Source organism: Agelaius phoeniceus, chromosome 15 (assembly GCF_051311805.1).
Source record: "Agelaius phoeniceus isolate bAgePho1 chromosome 15, bAgePho1.hap1, whole genome shotgun sequence".
Taxonomy (NCBI): Eukaryota; Metazoa; Chordata; class Aves; order Passeriformes; family Icteridae; genus Agelaius; species Agelaius phoeniceus.
The window spans coordinates 3,864,499-3,886,533 of NC_135279.1; the positions used below are offsets into that span (position 1 = coordinate 3,864,499).

The window sequence follows — 22,035 nt, forward strand, 5'->3', positions numbered from 1 at the left end:
TACATGATTTCATAAAAGCAGTGCACAATTTGTGGCTTAAAATAAATTCTTGCAAATGAAAATCAGTGCACTTGAAAGCTACTATGATTTGTAGTGATTTCAGGTATTTAAGTTTTCAAATAATGACCCCTAAAACCTTCATTAACTGTGCTTGAAAAGCAATAAACTGATGAAGACTGCCCCAGTAGCCTCTTCTGTCAGTATTTGAGCACCTTCTAAATTTCTCCTGCTGCCAGCCAAAATTACCATCCACAAAAATCACAGCTGGTGATAAGGGATCGTTAATCAGATTCTGAGCCCATCTGCTGAGGAGGCACAGGACAGGGACTTGCTCAAGCTGCCTGGGCTGCTGTGAGCAGCAGGGCTGGCTCTGTGCTGCTCCCAGCAGCCTTCCTGCTCGCTCTGCTCTTGCTTTCAACCCCCTTCTGCAGGTTGTTCCAAGGGCTGCCTGGTGAGGAGTGTCCCTGGGGGCACAGCAGAGCTCCAGAAGGATGCCACACGTTGTTACTCCTGGGCAGGAGGAAGAAAAGGCTCATGAGGTGCTGGAGATTTACCACTTTTTCTTTTCTGTTTGCTTGTGGTTGCCCTTTGTGTTCCCCTTTAAAATGGTAACAAGGCCAAGCCAGTCCTCTGTGAAGCTGGAAAGGTACCAGAGCTCTGGGGACTCTTCGGTTTGCTGTAAATTACACTTTATTAAGGGTGTTGCTTGCCAATAACCACAGACCCCATGTGGTTCACAGCAGTTCCTGAGGTTTTGCAGAACTGGCATTATGAACTGACTTTGGTCTCCAGCCTCTCAATGCCATTGGGTTTTGAGCTAAAATGCCCCCTGCAGGAACCTTAAGTGTCTTAGTATTTTTTTCCTTCTTTTTTCATAGAAGGTGTCAGGATCTTATGCAACTTTTCAGGGCGCACAAGTGCTGCTCTTGGTAGAGAGTGAGGACTGTTGACTCTGGCAGATGCCTCAGCAGACCTTGAACTCCCTGTGGTATTTTTCAGTCCTCTGTCCATTTGGAGCCTGGGAGCTCTGCCCAGCAGCTCCCCAGCCACACTGAGGGAGAGCCCTGGCATGGCTCCATGGTGTGCTCTGCCCAGGGCACCTTTTTCAGGCTGCCACAGCAGACAGTGCTGGAAATCTTGCAGTTTAGGGATGTTTGTTCCTTTAAGAACTTGGTGAATTGTGACATGGAGAACTTGATGCTGTTTGTGCAGGGAAGCCCCTCTGGCTCTGCTGCAGAGCTCTCTTTCCTGGCTCTCCCTACATCCCTGTGATGCTCAGTCCCACCACACAACTTCTGCTATGGGGACCTGGGGATTTCAATGTTATTTGTCTTGATTATCATAATTTCTGCTCCATGGCCCATCTGCTTTCACCTTGGGGACTCATGAATGGGCCTCTCTCTCTCCTCTCTCTAGGGCTTCTGTTTGGCAGCTGTTAGAACATCTGTCTTTCCCTTCAAGGCTCTCCCTGCTACAGGGAGCTCTTCATGCAATTTCCTTGGGATCTCCCTGCTCTATTCTGCTGCAAGATCTCTCCTTCTGCCCAGCTCTTCCTCTGGAGTTGCAACACAAAAACGTCCAGTGCTTTCCTCTGCATGAAGGGTGAGTAACTCCATGTAAGTTGTTCACTAAAAACAAGATGCAACTGCTTGAAAATTAAGAGTACAGACCCTTGATGTAGAAGGTCTCAAAAGAAACACTTAGTGCTGGGTGTAGTAACAACCACTCCTGTGGTTTGAGGGTGGGAAGCATGGAGAATTTCTGCATATATTTCTGAAAAACAGGTGAGTTGGCTTTGTTGCCTTCTTGCCTCAAAGGGGTTGCTTCCTTTCTTGGCCTGTGTCAGTGAGATTCTGCAGAGATGGAAACAGATGAGTCACAGCTGGGACCAGAGGTAACCTGGAGAGGCAGCAGAAGAAAGGGGTGGAGTGCTCCTGTCCTGGGCTGCTCAGCCAGGTGGGATTTGCAGCAAAGGAAAATAAACAGGTAGATGTCAACACAATATCGCTGCAAGTGGGAGTTGCACAAGCAGAAGGGTGTAAACACAACCAAAGTTCTCCCTGTCCAGTGTGGGTGGAATGTTCTGCACCTGCCTCTCTGCTCCTGAAAGGCTCTGTCCTAAGGGAAAAGTTCCTGGTTCCGGGTGGAAAAAGCTTTGCTTGATCACTCTCTGTGAAGCAGGCAGCTCACTGGTAGGGTCACAGCATGGATCTTCCTTATGCACAAGGCAGGAGCCCAGAGCTGAGCTCTGTGTCCCTCAGCTGACACAGGGAACAGCAGACACGTGCTGTAGCTGCAATGTTTTCTAAATCCAAATTCCTTCTCTAGATCCTCGACAGGTGTTTGCTCTTCTCTCCCTTTACTCTGTCTCCTATTGCAAACTACTTCCCAAATTTAATACTTGGTTGGAAGAGAATTACTTTGCTCTTGACAGAACATGCTGAGTCAATCCACTTTAACTGCAGATTTGGTTTGCAAATAATATCTCCTTTCCGATAGGGTTCAGGTGTCATCGCTGTGGACATTGGCAGGAGTTTGCTTGACCATGACAGCTTTTACAGAGCCTGGCAATTAAGTTGTCAGGAATCATTTTCCACTGCCAGGAAGCATTAATGGATCCTGGCCTTGGCTGGAATAAGCCCTGGGAGATGGATATTGTAATCGGGATGAGAAGGGGTCCTTGTAGCCAAGGTCTGCATCGATCCAAAGGTCTGGAGTCCTGGACACTTGGTGGAACTGAGATAAGGGAAAGGTCAGGAAACACAGGGCAGAACACCAGGGGGAAGGAATGAAAATGAGGAATATGAACAGGGACACCATCCCTCGTGTTCCTAACAGAGCAGGAAACGTTGGCATTTGGAGAGGTTTTAGTTTTGCCGATGCACACTGCAAAGTACTAATATTAGCAGAGCTCCTGGATATGAAAGCAAATATTTTTCCACTAGGTAATCCCTAAAATTGTGTTGTTGTGGATTTGCTTTTCAAGTGAGAAAGATGTTGGAAATTTCCTTCTCTTAGAAAATAAAACTGTGATGATTCAACACAAGCTCGCTCTGTTTAAATTGTGTCAAAAAATAGATCTGCAAGCAAGGATTTTGATTACCAAATACAGAATTTGAAAATGATAAGCTAGTGAGAGATTGGGAGAATTTAGGATTCCCAACTGAGAGGTCTACAATTGATATTAATCCAAAGAATTGCCAAAAATCTGCTTACATAAAGGACAAAAAAGCATTCAAGGCCAATCTAAGTTCCATTACCTGAATAGTGGGCAAACCTTGAGGAGATATTTGAAGAAAACTAAAGATATAAAGCGTAAAGAGATAACGTACACAGTGAATTTTCAGGAAGCAAACCATGCGTGGGCTAATACCAATCTTTGCAAAGTTGGCTGACTTCCTAGGTAAAGGAAGTACAGTACATCTAGTCTGTGCAGATATTAAAGGCATTTGGCCTGCTGCCCCGGGGGATGGTGTCACTTAGGCTCAGCAAGGTGGGTCAGGCAATGGCCATGGGGGAGGTGGTAGCAGATGAGCAGAAGGTGCCATGATAGTTTTCAGTGAACAGCCAAAAAAGATGGATTTTTAGGACCAAACTTAGTATTTTTGCTCCTTGCTGTATTACAGGAAAAGTTGGCACGTACAGCAGAGTTTTTCAAACATGAGAAGAGCAGGATTCCTCCCGCAGAGCACAGGGTGACCTTCTGGGCTCAAATTGCCTGGACTCAAACTGGGCTGAGATACAGCGGTGAAGAGTACAAAACCACCCTCTGAGGTTAAATAACGGGGGGTTTGGCTATCAGTTGGCTGCTCAGTTGAAAATTATAGCTGAGGAGAAAGTCCTAATTGCATTTAGGTAGGCACAGGGGAGATGTGAGCCTAGGATGAGGGGAGCCCAGGCTGGGCAGAGCGTGCGGGAGCAGAGGGGTCCTGGCATGGTCCCCACTCACCTCGAGGCACACGAAATCCCCTTCTTGGCACACAGCCTTGTATCAATCATTAGCCAGACATCCAGAGCTGGGTAAACACGTTTTTGGCTTTGAGTGGTGATGACAGGCTGGGAGCATTACCTAATGAGGTGGGACCACTTGATAGCGTGGTGTGCTATATATTCCTGCTCCTCCCTGCAATCTTCCTCTCCCGCACAGAGAGCAGGCAGGCTGCACTGGAGGGGTGTCCCTGGCTGTCATGAAGGTGACAGGACTTTTGGTGAGGGCAGCTCTTGCCCTTTGCTGCTGCTTGGGTGAGTATTCACTGGGGTACTGCAAAGATCGATTTGGCAGAGTCAGAGTTGAGTTTTCATTTCAGTAAAAGCCTTTGGGTCTTGCAACATGGAGGAGAGCCTTGTTCCATGAAGAAAAAACCTTCCTGAGGGAGGACAGCAAGGAAATTAGGTTTCAAGACTGAGGTTTCAGCAAACACCATACAGCTGTTATCTTCTTGGTTTGTAGGAGCAGTTCTAGTGCAGGGTAGGGGCTTGCACGTGGCAGTCCTGTGTATACAGGCAAAATAAAACTGTAAAAATGGCATTATTACCCATGTGAGCAATATAAATGCAAACTTTAACCTCTAGGTTGAAGAGTAAACTCCCATTGCACTGAGAGTTTACTGTGCTACTCCTGGTAACTGAGAATGATGTATTTGGAGATGGACGGTGCTGGTGGTGATAATTATCTTCAACATGCATGTCCAAACTTTTGAAAGTCAAACGTAAAAGTCTCTTAGGAGAGATTAAAATCCAAGAGTATAGAATTGACAGTACTTGTATCACTTACCACTAACATTTTAGGGGTGGATAAATAGATGTGCTCTCACAAGGTTTATCACCCCTCAGAAATACAACAAAACTGTATTTAGTAATTTTTAATACATCCTATGGCCATTTACTGGAATAATATAAAACTCCACATTTTTCCTAAAGAAAATAAGTGAGTGTTAACTAATCACTGAATTAACTTGTTTCATGAGAATATTTACATATGTGTTCTCTGCATATTAATAATTTGCGGTTCTTTTTCTGTCTCCATTTTTTTCTTTCAGGTGCTGCCTTTGGAGTTCAGGTGAGCTACACATCTATTTATTATGTTCTGTTCAGGCTTCTGGTAAAGTAGAAGCAGCCAGTGAGCACATAGGTTAAATCTAATGAAATCTTTGCAGTTAAAATAATATTTCCCGGTGCATGGTTGAACGACATTTCCAATTTCACGAGAAAGTAAAAGATCCCCTTTTTTTGCAATATTTTCGGTTCATTAAATAAAATGAAAAAACAAGAAGTAATTGTACATTCTTATTATATTAACTCTTAGGCATAATTTAGTTACTCCCAGCCAAAGGCAGTAGCTTGCCTCCTTGTGAGGAAAACTGTCTTAGGATGACACGCTCGAAAACATCAAACACCGTGACTCTGATAATTGCTTCCATACAGCAAGGCGCAAAGAATTCCTTGCATAAATGTCTATACCTATATCACAGAGAGAAAACCAGCAGGGCCTGAGCTGTGGATTTGTCTGCAGGTTCCTCCCACGCAGCTAGGAGCCTCCCAGAGCTCTCAGGAGTGCAGCACGATCTGGAAGGATCCGCTGCGGAGCCGAGGGGCTCCCAATTACCACTGCCTTCATTAGGCACTGTCTCACCCACAGCCAGCCTGCCTCCCTGGACCCCAGCAGAAGTGCATAATCAGAAATTTCTGTAGGGAAGATTCCCTCCTCCTGATAGCCTGAGCAGATTCCCAATAATGGCTCTAATTTGCCTCCCAGCAGCAGCTGCAGGCGTGGTGGTGGTGGGAGGATGCTGGGGGGTTTCATTGCAAAATTGAGGCTGATTCTGAGCTGCTTCCACAGCTTGATTGCAGCCAGTACTCCGGTGGCATTACCAAGGATGGGAGGTCCTGGGTGGCTTGCCCAAGGGACTTGAAACCAGTGTGTGGCACTGATGGCAACACGTACAGCAACGACTGTGGGATCTGCCTCTACAACGCGTGAGTCCGGCTGGGAGCCCCACAGAACCCCACAGGGGCAGGGGTGGCAGCTTTGTAGCCCAGGGATGAGGAGCATGTGCCTTTGCAGCTGGTGACAACACCACCAGCCTTGAGGTGATGCTGTTCCTTGATCCCTGACACAGCTCTGCTTTCTTCCAGAGAGCACAGTGCCAGCGTGGAGAAGGAGCATGATGGAGAATGCGACCCAAAACCTGTTGTGGTAAGACAAAGTCTGTAATGGGGACAGCTCAAACACCATGCAGATGTAGGACAGGATGTGAACAGCTGATCTGCACAGCCCAAAATAAAATCTGGTGATAACCAAAGCTGAGAGGGTTTTTAAAGGTTATCTGATACCACCTCTGTTGTTTTCTACTTCAGACTTCAAACCTGTCTAATTTGGAATAAAATAAAAGTAATATATTGGCTGAAGGTTGGATCTCACCACCTGGATACCTCCAGCAGGATCCTATGAAGGATCTCACAAAACCCAAATCACAGTCCTTCTTAATATCCCATTTGCTTTTTTTTTCATTGGGAGAGAATTCCCACAGAATTCCTGGTTTCTACTTTTGATAGTGAAATTGGTTTGATGCTGGATTTGTCCCCAAAGGCTGAGGGAGAGTGAGAAGACTATGCAAGAGCATTATATTTCATATCAAAAAAGTATTTTGGTTTTTTTTTTCTCTCTATTCCTGCTATTTTTACAGGTTGATTGCAATAATTACCGTAGAGCTGTAGTAGATGATCACGTCGTGGTAGCGTGCCCAAGGATAATGAAACCAGTCTGTGGCTCAGACAGCTTCACTTATGACAATGACTGTGGGATCTGTGCCTACAATGCGTAAGTTGTGTGCATGGAATGTCCTTCTGGATAATCAGCAAGTTGAAGCTCTCAGAAGCACCTCTGTAAAATACCAGTTTTAAGGCAGATGCCTCTGTAGGTCTCCTTTCTTCTGGCTTCTCATGGTTCTTCAGCCAACTTGAGTTTTCTTCCCCATTTTTTTGTCTGTGCTCATTAAGGGAATCGCAAAAAGAAGCAGAACAGAGACATGAGCAGATCAAAGTGTTGCTTGTAACACCTAATTACTCCTAACACTTAATTCCCATGGGAGATGGGAATATCTGTACTGTTAGCAGCTGCCATCTGCAGGGCACATTCAGAGAATTCAGGCAGTTGTAATGTCCCACAAGGAGGGTGGGACCCTGCTTTGATGTCCCAGTGCCTGCAGGGTCATGGGGAAAGTTATTCTCAATGCTCCCTAACCAAAGCTTTTCTTCCTTTCAGAGAACATGACACCAACGTTACCAAAATACATGAAGGGCCCTGCAAGGAATCTGTTGCTGTGAGTGCAATATATGTCAAAAATCAATCTGTTGGGGTTGCTAATAAAATCCTGAGGACCTCACAGATTTTGCTAGGAAGCTGCAAGAGGTCCATAGGCCAAGGTGTTCAAGGGTCTCAGTCCATTGTTTGCTTTTCTGCATGGTGGGGGTGTGTTTGGCATCCTCTCTGCTCCAGAGAGGTCACCCCATGCTTACCACACCAAACTGAGGAAAGAGGAGGGAGATGGATATGAGATGAGGAGTTGACTTGTGTCCCAGGAGGAGGTGGAGGGACAGAAGATTTCTCTTGCCAACATGCTGTGCAGGTTGGCAGTTTTCTCTCTGGAGACCACAAGTGTTTCCACCCTCAACAGCAGGGATTCAAAACTCCCATGCTGGTTGTATTCACAGATGTAGTGAGACTCATAAGAGCCCTAAGCATAAATATTTATAGAGCATAGATTATTGTATCTTTGTCTGAGGCCAACAGTCTGATGCCTCAGAAGGAGAAGCTTCTGTATTACAACACTAAAATTCTGGGATGTAGGAAATCCATTCTCCAACAGATAGATAACCATTCTTTCCTATCCTTTCAAATCCTGTACTGAACTACAGGGAATCTGATGTGAGAAGTAACCACAGAGTTGGAAAAGTGTGGAGAAAACCAACACAAACTGAAACAGCATTATTCAGATATCCAGCTGTTGAAAAATGTTTCTTACTAAAGTCAAGATTTTTTTTTTTTAATGAGACAAGGCCAAAAATTTAATACATGTTCTTGTGCCTGAAGGATCTCTTTTCCAAGACAGTCCTTTTTCTTTACTCCTGGAGAGCTAGGATAATATTCAGAAGTGTAATTTCTGATTGGAAGTTTAGCTTCAGTGTAACAAGGCTTTGTCTTGTTACAGAAACAGTTGAGGCTGAAATACGGAACAAAAAGGTTTTCAATCAACTTTCCTTGCATAGCAAGGGCTCCTCCAGAGTGATTTGTCCTTATTTTGCCAGGTTGACTGCAGCAGGTACCGAACACAAACCGCCAAAGATGGAAAAAGCTTGGTATTCTGTCCAAGGGACCTGAACCCAGTTTGTGGCACAGATGGCACCACCTACGACAACGAGTGCGCGATCTGCGCCCTCAACGCGTGAGTGCCCTGCCCTGAGTGCTCCTCCTGGGTGCCCAGCACTGCTGGGCAGTCTTGAACTGTCCTGCTGCATTTCTGCTCCTGTCTATTTCTTCAAGTCTCTTAGAAATGGGATGGTTTTGGGTTTGCCTTGAGTTTTTCTGGTGCCTTCTGTGTGCTCATGAAGAGTCATAAGGCATCTCCTTGGATGAGTCTGTGGGCTGAGCAGAGGAAGGAACAATTCAGGATATTGCTTTAAATTGCACATTATGAGGTGGAATGGGCTTGGTAATGAGTGAATTAGCAATTCTGAACACTTTTTAAAAGTCTGCTTCATGGTTTGCTTCATTTTGAACATGACTTTGACCAAGAGGTTAAACATTTATTTTGCTTCCCTCTTCCAGGGAGAAAAGGACCCATGTTGGCAAAAGGCACAGTGGACGATGCAGAGAGAAGACTGATGAGGTAAGGGTTCAATATAAGGTTTACTCCTCTTAGCTGCATCAACTGAAGGGTTCCCCGAGGTGACATCTACTCTGAAAGGGAGCTGGCCTGAGGTCTGGCTTTCTCCACCTGTCTACAAAGTCTTGTCAGCTCCTTGTGTTGAGGATGCTGACAAATCCCACCTGTCCTGAGGCAGGTGTCCTCTGTGCTCTCCTTGCCCAGCAGCTCTGGCAGAAAGGATGGATGAGAGCTATGCACAGAGTCCTCACAATGAATTAACACCTACAGCAGCCTCTGGGGTGGGGACAGATTCTGAAATGTGGAGCACACCTGAAGTTTTGATTGGAATGTATCAGCTGCTGTGTAGGACATGCTAACACACAAATGTGGAAGTCATTCAGTTTGGGCTTTGATCCTCCTTTAATGATGCCCTTCAAATGCAAAGTCCAAGTTCTTCCACAGCACAATTGAAAAGGGGTCATGTTTTAAATTTTTTAATTTTTTTTTTGTCTTTTCTGGCATATCTTCTAGTTGGGACTGACCAAGGTGCTTAAGCCAGGGATTTGGCAGTTTACACACAGTGCTGTGCAGCTCCCCCGTGTGAGAGGGTTCAGGCAGAGCTGACTCAGCCTGGTTTAATAAGAACTGAGTTGTGGCACTGGTGCTGTTAGAGACATGGCAGGAGATTATGATGGAATTTTTTTTTTAAATTGGAGAACAAAGTCTTCCTGAGGCTTGATGCTGCTGCTTTTTTTGTAGCTTGACTGCAGTAAATTCCCAAGCAGAAAGGTGAAGGGTGGCAAAGACCTGGTGCGGTGCCCCAGGATCCTGCACCCGGTGTGTGGCACAGACGGGTTCACTTATGACAACGACTGCAGCATCTGTGCCCACAACGTGTAAGTATTGCACACAGGACTCTCTTCTGGAGTGGCAAGCCAGGGTTAGTGCTCCAGAGGGCTTTTCTTTTGGTACTAACATATCTGTGCTCCTCTGAAGACCTTGTCACCTGGATTTTGTTCCCTGATGTTCTTTTTGCTCCTTGGGGGAGTGTGGGAGAGCCAGCTCTCAACCTGAGCACTCTGTGGGCACTGGGCAGGAGAAAGAGTGGATGGGACTGTGGTGTTTGGGCAGAAGAAAGAGTGAATGGAGCTGTTATATAACACACAATGAGGAGACCTGACTGGTCTGTTACCACTTAGAATTACTCTTTCTAATGATGGGGAGAAGCTGGTTCAGCAGGCAGTCAGGTGCCTCCTTTATCATATATAGTGTTTATGGGTTTGGTTTGCTTTCTGTGGGCTCAGGTGGGCTTTCCCAGGGCTCAGGTGGTGAATGTGCTGACCCCATCCTCTCCCTTTCAGACAACACGGGACTGATGTTAAGAAAAGCCACGATGGAAGGTGCAAGGAGGAAAGCACTCCTGTAAGTGCTCTTTTAGCTGTTAAATAAGCACCATCCATTCTTTCTGCAGTCTCCAGGAAGACCCTGGCTGGGCTCAGTGCACCCAGGGATGGTGCACAGGGCTCATGCTGATGCTGTGCTTCTCCTCAGCTGCTCACAGCTGACAGTGTGCTGTACAAGAGGGAAAGAGAGGATGAGAACAGGCCAGGACTTCAGAAACAAAATGTCCCAGTACTGCCAATCTCTGAACAGAAATCATCAGAGGCAGCCCAAGAACCATGCAGCCCATTTTAGCACAGTAGGAGAAGAGGCAGAAAGCTGTGTTAGATGTCTGTGTATTTATTCAGTGCTAGGATTTCCATTGCACTAGACAGTCAGGTTAAAAAAAATCCTTTTACTCTGGTCAGCCAGGACAAATCTGCTCTCAGGTATGTGTACAGAAATAGCTTTATTATCCTGCACAGTAACAATATGTGCTGATAATATCTCAACACATTTATTCTGCTTATGCAGAGCAGCTCTGAAGCACCAAAAATAATTTCATGCATCCTGAGGGACTGCAATATATTTTCTGTAGAAAAGGCACGTTAAAATGTGGTCTTTGCTTTAATTTGTTCTTGGACCACATGGGAAATATGGATAATAAGAGACAGTGCACTGGGGAGACTGTGCAAAATGACAGTGAAGTGTCAGTGATGCTTAGCTAATGTAGAGTGATTTCCAATAGGTGTTTGTCTATTGATCCTCAAATTTTTAAACTTTTAGATTTTATATATTGTAAAAATTTTTGCAACAGAAGCTGGTGAAACACTTCTTGCTGCTCTTGGAAATGCTGTAACAAAATCTTGGATACAGTAAACTGTGTCAAGCTGCACTCAATGTCCAACACTTCAAATCAGGTTCCTCAGGCTGAGTTAGGGGATGTTTAGTTTAGAAAGTAGGAAAAAAAAATCTTCAGTGAAAGTCTTGTCAGTAAGTGGAACAGGCTGACCAGAGAATTGGTGGAATTGCTGTTTATTGGAGCTGATCAAAGGGCGTGTGGATATGGCACTTGGACATATGGTGAACATGAGGGTTCTGGATTAATGGTTGGGCTCGATGATTTAAGAGGTCTTTTCCAATCTTTATGATTTTATGAATGCTGGATTTAAAACTTGTGCATGTTCTGCTCCAGCAGAATAATCTCTTTTACCAGCTGTTCCCTCTGCTAGCAGAAACCACCAAACTACAATTACATAATCAATTTCTAATGCAAGTCTAAACTTTTAAAACCCTCTGATTTTCCCCTGACAAAGACCTCTAAAATCAAGAGGACCAGAGTGGGCAGACTGTTGCCCTGTTCTTCTAAGTTCTTCTAAGCTTTCTGATGTTTACATTTTTCTACTGCAGTTTCTCACATGCTTTTCATGTAAATAATGATTGTTTTGCATTCTTTTCTGGAGGAAGAGAGAATTGATAGACTTTTAGTTTGACCAGTGTGGTTGGAGAGGTGGCAATTTCATCCTCCAATCCATGGTCACTTGTGAAGTTCTATAAATATCGGAGTTCAGAAATAAACTGCCCCTTTTTACATTAGACATCTCAGTGTGTGCATGTCATTCATTTAGTGCTGTGCTGTGACAGGCAGACTGCAGAGGGGACTCTGACCCCAAAAGTGACCAGGGTTGCTGTTTTATCTGTGCAGGTTGACTGCAGCACGTACCTGAGCGGGACCAAATCCGGAGAGGCCATCGGAGCCTGTCCCTTCATCCTGCGCGAGATCTGCGGCACAGACGGCGTCACCTACAGCAATGACTGCGCCCTGTGTGCCCACAACATGTGAGCCCTGCAGGCCCCCCTGGGAGCCACACGGGGCTATTTGCTGAGCGTTCTTAACTCTGCTTTCTCTTCCAGTGAATATGGAACCCAGGTTGCCAAGAAGCACGATGGAAGGTGCATAGAAGAACCTCCTCAGGTAAGTGGCGCCTGAAGGACAGGGAGAGTTTGAGCAGGTGCCAACTGCACAACCTGAGCAAATGCTGGGTGGCTTGGGGGGTGTAGCCTCCACGGGGGTCACACTTGTGCTGCCCTTCCTTCTGTGGGTGAATATCACCCTCCCATGAGCAGGAACATTGTGCACTTCCTGCACACCATCAGGGGAAGAAAGAGGAGAGGACAGGTGAGGATTGAGTTACGAGACAGGGAGATGATAAATGGTTAAAGGCTTTACACAGAGAATCCTTTTCCTACAGCGCTCAGTCATAGCTGCTGCAGGATCTTAGTAGAATGTTTTGGCAATATGGGCAGGGGATGCAGAGGGCCCAGGGAACCCAGTGCTCTCTCAATGCTTGTGTTTTACAAAAGGATGTTTTGCAAAGATTAGAAAATTGCCCATGTTTTGAATTCTGATATCTAAGGTATCAGGGGATTCAAACCCACCTCTGGTTTTCGGTTTGGTGTAGGTTGGTTTGTTTTTTTTTTTTTGGTAAATGCAATGTAATCTAATATATACCAACATGAATCATGTAAAAATACCAGATTAGCTATATTTGGCCAGCTCTAAACTATTTACTCTCACTGGGGAATAGAAGAACAAAGCCACCTCATTAGCATGTGTTTGAAAGAGTCAACATCCCGAGTCAGATATTTCATTTCTATACAAACAAACTATGAAATGTCATTCCTTTGTTTCCCGAGTACGCTCTGTGCTCAGGCCAGTTGAGATACATAAATCAGGAATGAGGAGTTCACACTGGAGAAACTGGGAGTGCTAAAACACAAGGCCAGCTCCTCAGCTGACGTAAATCAGCTTCCACTGCTGTCAGTCCTGCTGGCAGCTCTCAACACTGGGAACCATCCCATTGCAACAAAAGACCTGTCAGCACATCTCCCCTCCATTCTTGTGGGCCTTGAAAAACACCTTGGTCACAGTCAGCCCCCTTGCAGGAAGTGCATAAATCGTGCCATTTTGATTTACACATTATTTCTGAGCTGCCTGTTGTAATATCCTGGTGGGTTCAGTAAGGTATAGGGGCATAGTGATAAATGCAGGGCTCAATGAGTAATGTCTACCTTCCAGCCTTGATTCAGTCTTCTCCAGGGAAGGCTGTGAAAGGAAATTGCTAGTTTTCCATGAAGAACGAGTTAATATATAACCACAATTTGTCATCTGGCAGAGGCATAAGCAGGGGGGATGTGCTGGGGGCTCCCTTGCACTGAGCAGAGCCGTGGCAGAGCCTTTGCTGTCCTTGTTTTCCCCAGCTGAACTGCAGCCAGTTCCGCAGGACCACGCTGAAGGATGGCAGGGAGCTGATGGCCTGCACCATGATCTACGACCCCGTGTGCGGCACTGACGGCGTCACCTACGCCAGCGAGTGCACCCTGTGTGCCCACAACATGTGAGTGCTCCTCTTGCTCCCTGTGTGCCCACAACATGTGAGTGCTCCTCTTGCTCCCTGTGTGCCCACAACATGTGAGTGCCCCTCTTGCTCCCTGTGTGCCCACAACATGTGAGTGCTCCTCTTGCTCCCTGTGTGCCCACAACATGTGAGTGCTCCTCTTGCTCCCTGTGTGCCCACAACATGTGAGTGCTCCTCTTGCTCCCCGTGTGCCCACAACATGTGAGTGCTCCTCTTCCTCCCCGTGTGCCCACAACATGTGAGTGCTCCTCTTGCTCCCTGTGTGCCCACAACATGTGAGTGCTCCTCTTCCTCCCTGTGTGCCCACAACATGTGAGTGCTCCTCTTGCTCCCTGTGTGCCCACAACATGTGAGTGCTCCTCTTCCTCCCTGTTTGGCTCTGTGGGAGCTGGGTAATCTGCAAGGGCTCTCTCTGAAACCTTGTGCTGAAGGGATTCTGTCTGTCTGTCCCCATTTTCCTGCTTGCCTTGCTCGGTGTTTGATATGAGTGTTCAACCCCACAGAGGGGTGCACCAACAGGGGACAGTGTCTGGTCTGTGAGGGCAGGTTTTTGTTAGTGCTGAGCTGGTTGATCTGGAAATGTCTGTGACTCCGTGGGAGTGAGGTTTGTTCTTGCTCTCTGGCTGTAACAGGGAAGGCTGTGGTTAATAACAATCTCTCCTTCCTCCAGGGAGCATCGGACCAACCTTGGCAAAAGAAAGAACGGACCCTGTGAAGAGGATATTACAAGGGTGAGTGGGAAAGGATGGGAATGAAGAATGAAATTCAGTGTCTTTTACACTCCTGGGGGACTGTCTTCTGCTCTGGGCTACAAATCAGGAGGTGGTGCTGTGCACACCTGTGGAGATCCCTTGGGGATTTCACACTGCTCATAAAACAGCCAACATCCATCCCACTGCTCTGCAATAAAGCAGGAAGAGATGTGGCAGTGAGTAGAAACAGTACAAGATCACATCTGCCATCAGGAGGACACTTGGAGTTGGTTATGATGATGTTACAGCCAGTTCCATTTCTCAGTGGGTTGTCATTCCTTATGCTGGGGGGGTCACACTTTGCTCTCAGGCAGAGGGACTCAATCCCTACCTTCTGTGTGCAGGCCCTTTGCAAGGACTTCAAAGAAGTCTCTCCTATGTGCACCCTGGAATACATGCCCCACTGTGGCTCTGATGGCAAAACCTACAGCAACAGATGTGCTTTCTGCAACGCCTACCTGTACGTATAGCAGTGAAACCTTTCCTTTCCTCATTGATTCCTGCACCTGTGTGAATGCAGGGCTGACTCATCATGCCTTCTGTCTAACTGCTTGGGGCATATGCTGGACATTCACAGGTTTTTTGCATTGTAAGGGAAATGAGAAGGGCCCATTTCTGTCATCTGTACCTGGCCTCCTGTTTGTTAGCTTTAGAAGTATTTTATTGATTTTCAGCAGCACTAATCTGTTCCACAAGCTCACAAGGGTGTGTGGAAATTACTTCACCAAACCAACTGGATTGTACCAAATGAATGAAAATATTTATCTTTCCTTAAATTAGGATAATGAAAGGGTTTTAAGGGGTTTTGGGGTTTTAAGGCTGTTCTTTATCTCCAGTCAACCCTAAGCCAATGCTTGAGCCAGTGAAATGAGGAAAGGGGCATCAGCCATGTCTAATTCTCCTCTCTCCTTTTCTCACCAGGGAAAGCAGGACAACTCTCAACATCATGAGCTTGGCTGAATGCTAAGTCTGTGCTGGACTTCAGCCCAGGAAGACAAACTCCCTTCCACTTGTCTTCCCAAGGGCTGACCTTCCCTCGTAACATCCCTTCAGTCTGCCTTGTTTCCTTAGCTCCTGAAGCACTTGTTCAATAAACTGACTTGGCAATGTTCCTCTGTCTCAATGCCACATCTCTTCCCTTCTGCCTCATCTCTTCAAGTGCTGGATGTCTATTTTTCTATTGATGTTCTCCACTGCCAACCAATGTGGATAGAATTTTCTGGCCATGTGTCAGTGCCAGCCCTGCTCTGGTGAGGACCTGGGCTCCCCTTGGAACTCTCAGTCCTTTCCTTACTACTCAGAGTCTTCTTGTCAGTGTTAATCTTCTCAAACCATGATATCTCTGTGTGACCTGACCACAGAGTCCCTCTCTACAGTCAGTGCAAGGAGGCCTTTGCCTCCAGAGCATGGTCCACCTCCTCCACAGGGACATGCCAAGGATGCAGGTGGTGATTTGCTCTTGAGGAGAGCACTTTTTGCTTGGGCTAGAAAGGGAAATTGGCTGCCTGGGCAAGAGGTGCCCTGTCCTTGTTCCCACTGCCTGTCCCATGGCAGAGACAGCAGCTGCTGCCAGGAAAGAGGATCCCAGCCTGCCTCCACTGAATTTGTACACAAGGTCAAGTGCAGTTTAAGGATGTAATCTACAGGAGGGGAATCTTGAGCTCCATTCAGGTCACAGGCAGCAGAAGTGTCCACTCATAAAATAACTTTATTGATGCAACAGAATATCTCCAGGACAGCTGGGCAGTGATCACCCCTGAGGTGGGGGACAGCCCTGGTGCATCACTGAGCTGCTTTTTAAAGTCATTTGGAAAGGAAAAAGACGCAGAGGTTCACTTGTGACCAGTTTTAACCAAATGTATAACAAGTCTTAGGAAAAAAATTCTGCCTGATTGTCATTTTGCCTACTTTTTTGAGGCCAAGTTGCTCAGGACCTGGTGATATAATTATTGTCATTGAGGTGGTACGGGTGGCAGGGAGGCAGGGGGACCTTGGGGCTGCCCTTCATCTCTTGGCTGTGCCATTGCCTCCACACGAGGTCACCAAAGCTATTGCAAGTCTAATATTTCAGGGATTCTTCTGGACTGCAGTTGGTGCCTCCCTGATTCAATGTCCCATTGTAGTTCACCAGAGAATAACACAATTATTTGGATCAACTTGGAAAGTCACTCTTTGAATTGTCAGGCTAGAAGAATAGGCTGAAGGCAAATGTTCCTGATTTGGAGGTATTGGGGGTATTGTACCAGGGAATGAGGCCACAGTACCTCTGTGCCATTAGTGTCCATTTTCAGGATGATTTGTAACTAACAATGGCCTATTGTGCTTCTCTTGGGTCCGTGTCCTAAAGCAAACGTTCTTTTGGTTTATATAACCTTTTTGCCATTTTCTGCTCAGGTGTTTTTGCAGAACATGCTGTTTTACTCTTGTTTAAGTGTTACTTGGTTATCCTCAGGGATAAGACCTGGATAATTTTTTTCTTCTTGTGGACTTTGGCAGCCTTTCACTTGGACTGTGCTCTGACCGCTGGCTTTTGCAAGCCTTTGCAGTAAACTGTCAAGAGCCAACTCGATGGCATTATCTTGGCACGGCCAAAGCCTCCTCTGTGGGGCTCATTGTCTGGTGACACCAAAGGCAAACAAGAATTCAAGGAGGCACGAAGTTGAGATTAAGTCAGAGCCATCCAAGGAAGCAGCCAAAGGGGTTAGAGGACAGAGGTTTCCACACAGAACTCACCAGTAGGTTTCATGTCGAAGTACATAATGGAATAAATCACTAAAACTGGGCCAGGAAATGGGAAAAGCCTGACATTGGAGTTTAAATATCCCCCAGGCTCAGGGGGTGTTTTATGAAGCAATATAACTATAAAAATAGGGCAGCCTTCTCAGGGACAGCGTGGTTTGCTGTGCCTTGGAGTTGTTTTTCAGCTGTTCCATGGTTACTGACTGAGTGTATGTTACTTAGATGATTTCTTTCTGCTTTGTATTGGAAATGGCCTCAAGTTGCACCAGGGGAGCTTTAGATCAGATGTTAGGAAAAATTTATTCATGGAAAGGGTTGTCAAGCACTGGAAGAGGCTGCTCAGGGAAGTGATTGAGTCACTGACCCTAGGGAGATTTAAAAGATGTATAGATGTGGTGCTTCAGGACATGGTTTAGTGGTGGCCTTGGCAATGGTAATGGTTGGACTTGATGATCTTAAAGGTCTTTTCCAACCTAAACAATTCTATGATGAGGCAAAGACAAGCACATTCTAGAGAGAAAATTAAATTTTCGTGGCTTAGGAGAGAAGTAGAGCAATACCAGGTTTCAAGTGCCACTAAGAGACTTGAAAGGTGGTGTCAAGGCACAGTGGACTGAGCTGGGAGCCTGCTTGGGTACAGACAGGAGTGGCTGGATGGGTGGGTGTTACTGTGGTGGGAAACAGAAAGAGGTGGCAGAATAGTTAAAGTTGGAAGGGACCCCTGGAGGGCATCTGGTCCACCCTCCTGTCAAGAAGTCCCCAGTCACCTTATGAGCTCAGTGTTTGCCAAACTGCAAACAGCAGCCATGGCTGTGTGGGTGACAGATGTTTTCGTGCTGCTCAGCCTGCTGCTCCATCCCTGCTCAGGTGCTGGATGCTGCAGAGCACCGGGGCTTTCTTACTCACCTTGAGCTGCCTGAGCAGCTTCAAAATAATCAGGTTTGTCTCAAAAATCATTCCACAGTCATGCTGGGAAAGCTTGGTTTTTAACCTGGAAAGAGGCACTGAAAGGATCAGGTGCAAGCACAGACTTAGTCCTGCTTTGGTGGACTTTTATTTTTGCTCTCTTGCCATGAACAGAATCGGCCTTATATGAAGTGAAGGAAAAAAAAGACTTTGCAGAGCCTGCAGAGGCTGCAGCAGGAGGCATGAGAAATGCAGCTGGTGCCACTCCAGAGGCGAGGGGGATGGAGCTCCAAGGCTGGACCAACTCTGACGTGTTTCACACTGGTGACCATCCAGCCTCAGGATCTGTGACCTGTAAGTGTACCAGAACATATCACAGAGGCCATGTTTTAAAAATATAAATGTCCTCTCTCTTTCCGTGTTTGTCTGACTTATCTTTATAGTGTTATCAATGTTTTTTGAGTCTACAGTCATTTTTCTTGCAACACAAAGAGGGGGAAGAATGAGGCGAATCATTTAAATTTTGATTGATAAGTGGAATGTAGAAAACAGTACTTAGTCCTTTCATATTGAGCTGGGAATTTTTTTTCACCTTTTATCAGCACTCACACATCTGCAACTTGTAAAAAAAAAAAGCCCCACAACTTTTCCTTGAGTGTGGCTGTACCTAAACTTCCTTCAAACCCGTTATCTAAAAATCTATGCCTTTCAAAATTATGTCTGCTGATAATTTGCCTTGGTTTAGCTATTTTTTCATGTGCTGCATTTGTTAGTGAGGCATGTGGATGGGCTCAGACACTCTGTCACTCTCTTGAGGGATGCTGGAGAGTGACAAGGCTCATCCCACTGATTTTTAAATATTCATTTCAGAAGAATATTTAAATTATTTTTAAAGCATTTTTATAACCATATGTTCCTCAAAAAAAAAAAAAAAAAGAAATCCAGAAATAATTATTCAAACTCATTGTATCAATTGCACCATCCTATTTAACTGACAGTTGGCAAAGAAAATAGTTTGGGAACTTAAAACATTTCCTTGGACCTCTGTGTTTAAAGAAATATATAGCCCTGTTATGCACCCATTTCATCCATCAATATGTTCACACTCAGAAATGTTCATTCTCTTGCTGTAATTTAATGTTTGATACAGTTTTATTTGATTCTTTGCCATGCCCTGGGCTCTGGTTGCATGCTCTCCGCGGATCAGCGAGTAGGGAGGCACAAAGCAGAGAGCAGCAGTGGAAGGAGCCTGTCTCCAGCTGGCAGACATCCACACAGCCCAGGAGGGCTTTCCACAATTTCACCAGCTGAGGTGAGGCCCCATGATTTTAAACATAACATGAAACTGCAAAGAATGAGTGTTCACACAGTGTGCTGCTTCCTGCCTATTTTTCATGCATAGAAGTAAAACGTTAATTTTGTTCAAGCCCCCTGAAGGATGAGGAATGTTTGGATGAATTGCTGTGGGCTCTTTCTTGCATTCCCTTTAAAGCTGGGCTGCAGCCCATGCCCCAGGGCCATTGCTGGGGATGGCCAGTCAGGGCCCCCTGACCAAGTGCTGGAGCAGATCCGTGGCACAGATGGTTCCACTTACACCAGTGAATGTGGGATCTGTGCCTATAAAGTGTCATTCTGAAGGAAAGAACATGCTTTCTGAGTGACAGTTCCCTAGCCCCTAGCCTCTCCCTGTGCTTTTCCAATTTATCCTCCTTTTCTCCATCTCCACTTGCTGTTTGTGCTTGGGGGTAAATCACGAAGATTTAGCTGAGAAAAAAAAAAAAAAGCTGAAGAAAGTATCTGGGGTGGAAATTCAAATGATGCAGCACATTCAGATGGCAGAGGTTTGTTGACTGATAGGTTTATAATAGTCAGAGACAGTAAAACCACTTCATTGTTGGTGGTTAACTCGGGTGAACTCCCCATCACTTGCATCATTTGGGACTTTTATGTACATTCAGCACTCGTGTCCCTTTGGGAAAGCGGTCATACTGAGCCTCTAATGGCAGACTTTGAAAAAACATAGGGCACTCAGGGCCTTGGGAGCAGCAGTGCTTCCAGTGCCTAAGAAGGAAGGCAAAGGAAGCAGCAGCCTGAACTCCCATTGCTCTCGGTGGCAGCATCCCAACGGTGTCAGCCGGGTGCTGAGCAGGCAGCGCAGGATTGGACGTCAGTGATGCAGATACCTTCTGTTGACATTTTATTTGGCAGTGATTTAACACGAGCTTTCTAATATTGCTGTTCTCCACAGGCTGCATTCCAAAGTAGGAAGGGAAGGAGTGCAAAATGATGCAAAATATGAGACAAGTAGGAGAAATATTTCTTTGCTTTAGGAGCGTTCGCAAACAGCCTCCACTGACAGCAGCAGGAAAGTGCAGAATAACACGTTTCAAGACCAGAAAAGGAGGCACACAAAGCCTCTGCAGAGATCAGTGCATTCAGTTCTCCTGAGATAAGAATGTTTTGTCAGATTGCAAATGGGGCAGTGCCCAAACCAGGGGAGGTAGGGGCCCTATGATCATGTATAATATAGCAGTTGTCAAGCATATATAACTTACTAAGTAAATACCTGGTTATTTTGGGTTGCTTTGCTGCTGCAATAGTTCAGAGAGGGTAGAATTCCTGCTGTCTACCTCAGTTTTACTGTAAAATGGTAAAATCCTGTAATTTGGCATCCTGTGCCTTTCTGTCAGCACCAACTGTGCTTCACCCATGTCCAGATGCAAAGAATCAGCCAGTGGTCTCATTAAAGCTCAGCTCTGCAGAATAAATGAAATTGTTGCCCTTTCTTCTGATGTTAATAATGAAGATGTGTTCAGTGGTTATGATGCTAATAGTTCTTCAGCTATACAAGTTCTTTCCATCCAGTTCAGCCTCTCCCAGCCAAGTGTTGAAGCTATAGCACCATGATATATCCTGCCTCTCCCCCTCTCCTCCCTGCTGTTCCCACCAGGAAGAGCAGTGAATTTCCATTCTTAGCCTATTGCACCTCTCTCTTGTTGCTGCTTTATTTACAAGATCATTCTTAAAAACCAAACCCTCATTCATCCCATATCCCAGGGGCTCCTGGTTTTGTTCCCACACAGGAAAGCAAGCACCTTCACTTGTCTTTTCCAAACATTGTTCCTCATATGCCTTTTTGCTGGTTTGTTGGCTGATAAGGTGAGACCTGGGGCCATGTTTTTTTGTGGATGGTTTGGATGTGGATGGTTTGGTGCTTTGCTTGCTTCTGTTCTGCATCATCCTGTGGTTTCACATGGAAAAAAAGCTTTGCATCGGGATGTGATCCCCTGATTTTTCCAGGGACAGAGTGATGCCTGCAGGTAATAGTGGCCCTCCTGGTTGCTTCCTCCCATATGGGATTTTTGCAGGGGGACATACCCTTGAAATGTTTATCTAACTTAACCCCCCCTTTACAGCAATTCCTCTGCTACATGTCACTGTCTGTGTGTAAACTTCTTCCCCCTGGTTCCCCCAAGTTGGGCAGAGCCTCAGCTCACCCTGTTCTGAGCTCAATGAAGCAAATCCCAGACCCAAAGGGCTCATTTACAGATTTATGGATGATTGCAGACCTGGTGCTGGTCCAAAAGCCCTGAGTCCAAGGCTTTGGCCATTTATCCAGGGAAATTCTCCCTTGGTTACACACTGCTCCATGCAGAGCTTAGGAAAGTCACTCCTTTTGGGCTCTGATCAAGAGCATGAAAGGAAACTGTAACTCATATACAGCCAGACCTGCCCAAATCCCCAAATTGTGTGTTACTTACCAAAAGGAAGGAGATGTAAGCATTGAAGGTTAATTATCCTTTTGTCAAGAACACTTTGTGATCTATAGACATATCTGTCAATCTTACAAAAGAGAACTGAGGGGAGTGAGCACTGGAGGCATGTCCCCATGATAAATTAATGAGACTTGGCAGCTCACTGTGAAGAGATGATCCCTGTGCTTCCAGTGAGACAATAACCTGGCTCCCCAGC

The 22,035-nt window shown here is 45.8% G+C and overlaps 1 protein-coding gene across 2 annotated transcripts; it reads left to right on the forward strand.

Moving 5' to 3' along the window:
• The first annotated feature begins 1,424 nt into the window (after positions 1–1,424).
• Positions 1,425–15,529, forward strand: LOC129126733 (ovoinhibitor-like). Of its 2 annotated transcripts, none has more exons than XM_077186458.1 (16): positions 1,425–1,602; positions 5,040–5,059; positions 5,840–5,976; positions 6,136–6,196; positions 6,687–6,820; positions 7,265–7,322; positions 8,308–8,444; positions 8,828–8,888; positions 9,627–9,763; positions 10,229–10,289; positions 11,953–12,086; positions 12,162–12,222; positions 13,509–13,645; positions 14,337–14,397; positions 14,763–14,878; positions 15,340–15,529. In XM_077186458.1, the coding sequence occupies exons 1-16, from the start codon at positions 1,488–1,490 to the stop codon at positions 15,383–15,385; spliced, it is 1,476 nt and encodes a 491-aa protein (XP_077042573.1). In that variant the 5' UTR covers positions 1,425–1,487; the 3' UTR covers positions 15,386–15,529. The 2 variants fall into 2 exon arrangements, with proteins under 2 accessions (XP_077042573.1, XP_054498879.2); XM_054642904.2 differs by lacking the exon at positions 1,425–1,602 and adding an exon at positions 3,039–4,242.
• The last annotated feature ends 6,506 nt before the right edge of the window (positions 15,530–22,035 follow it).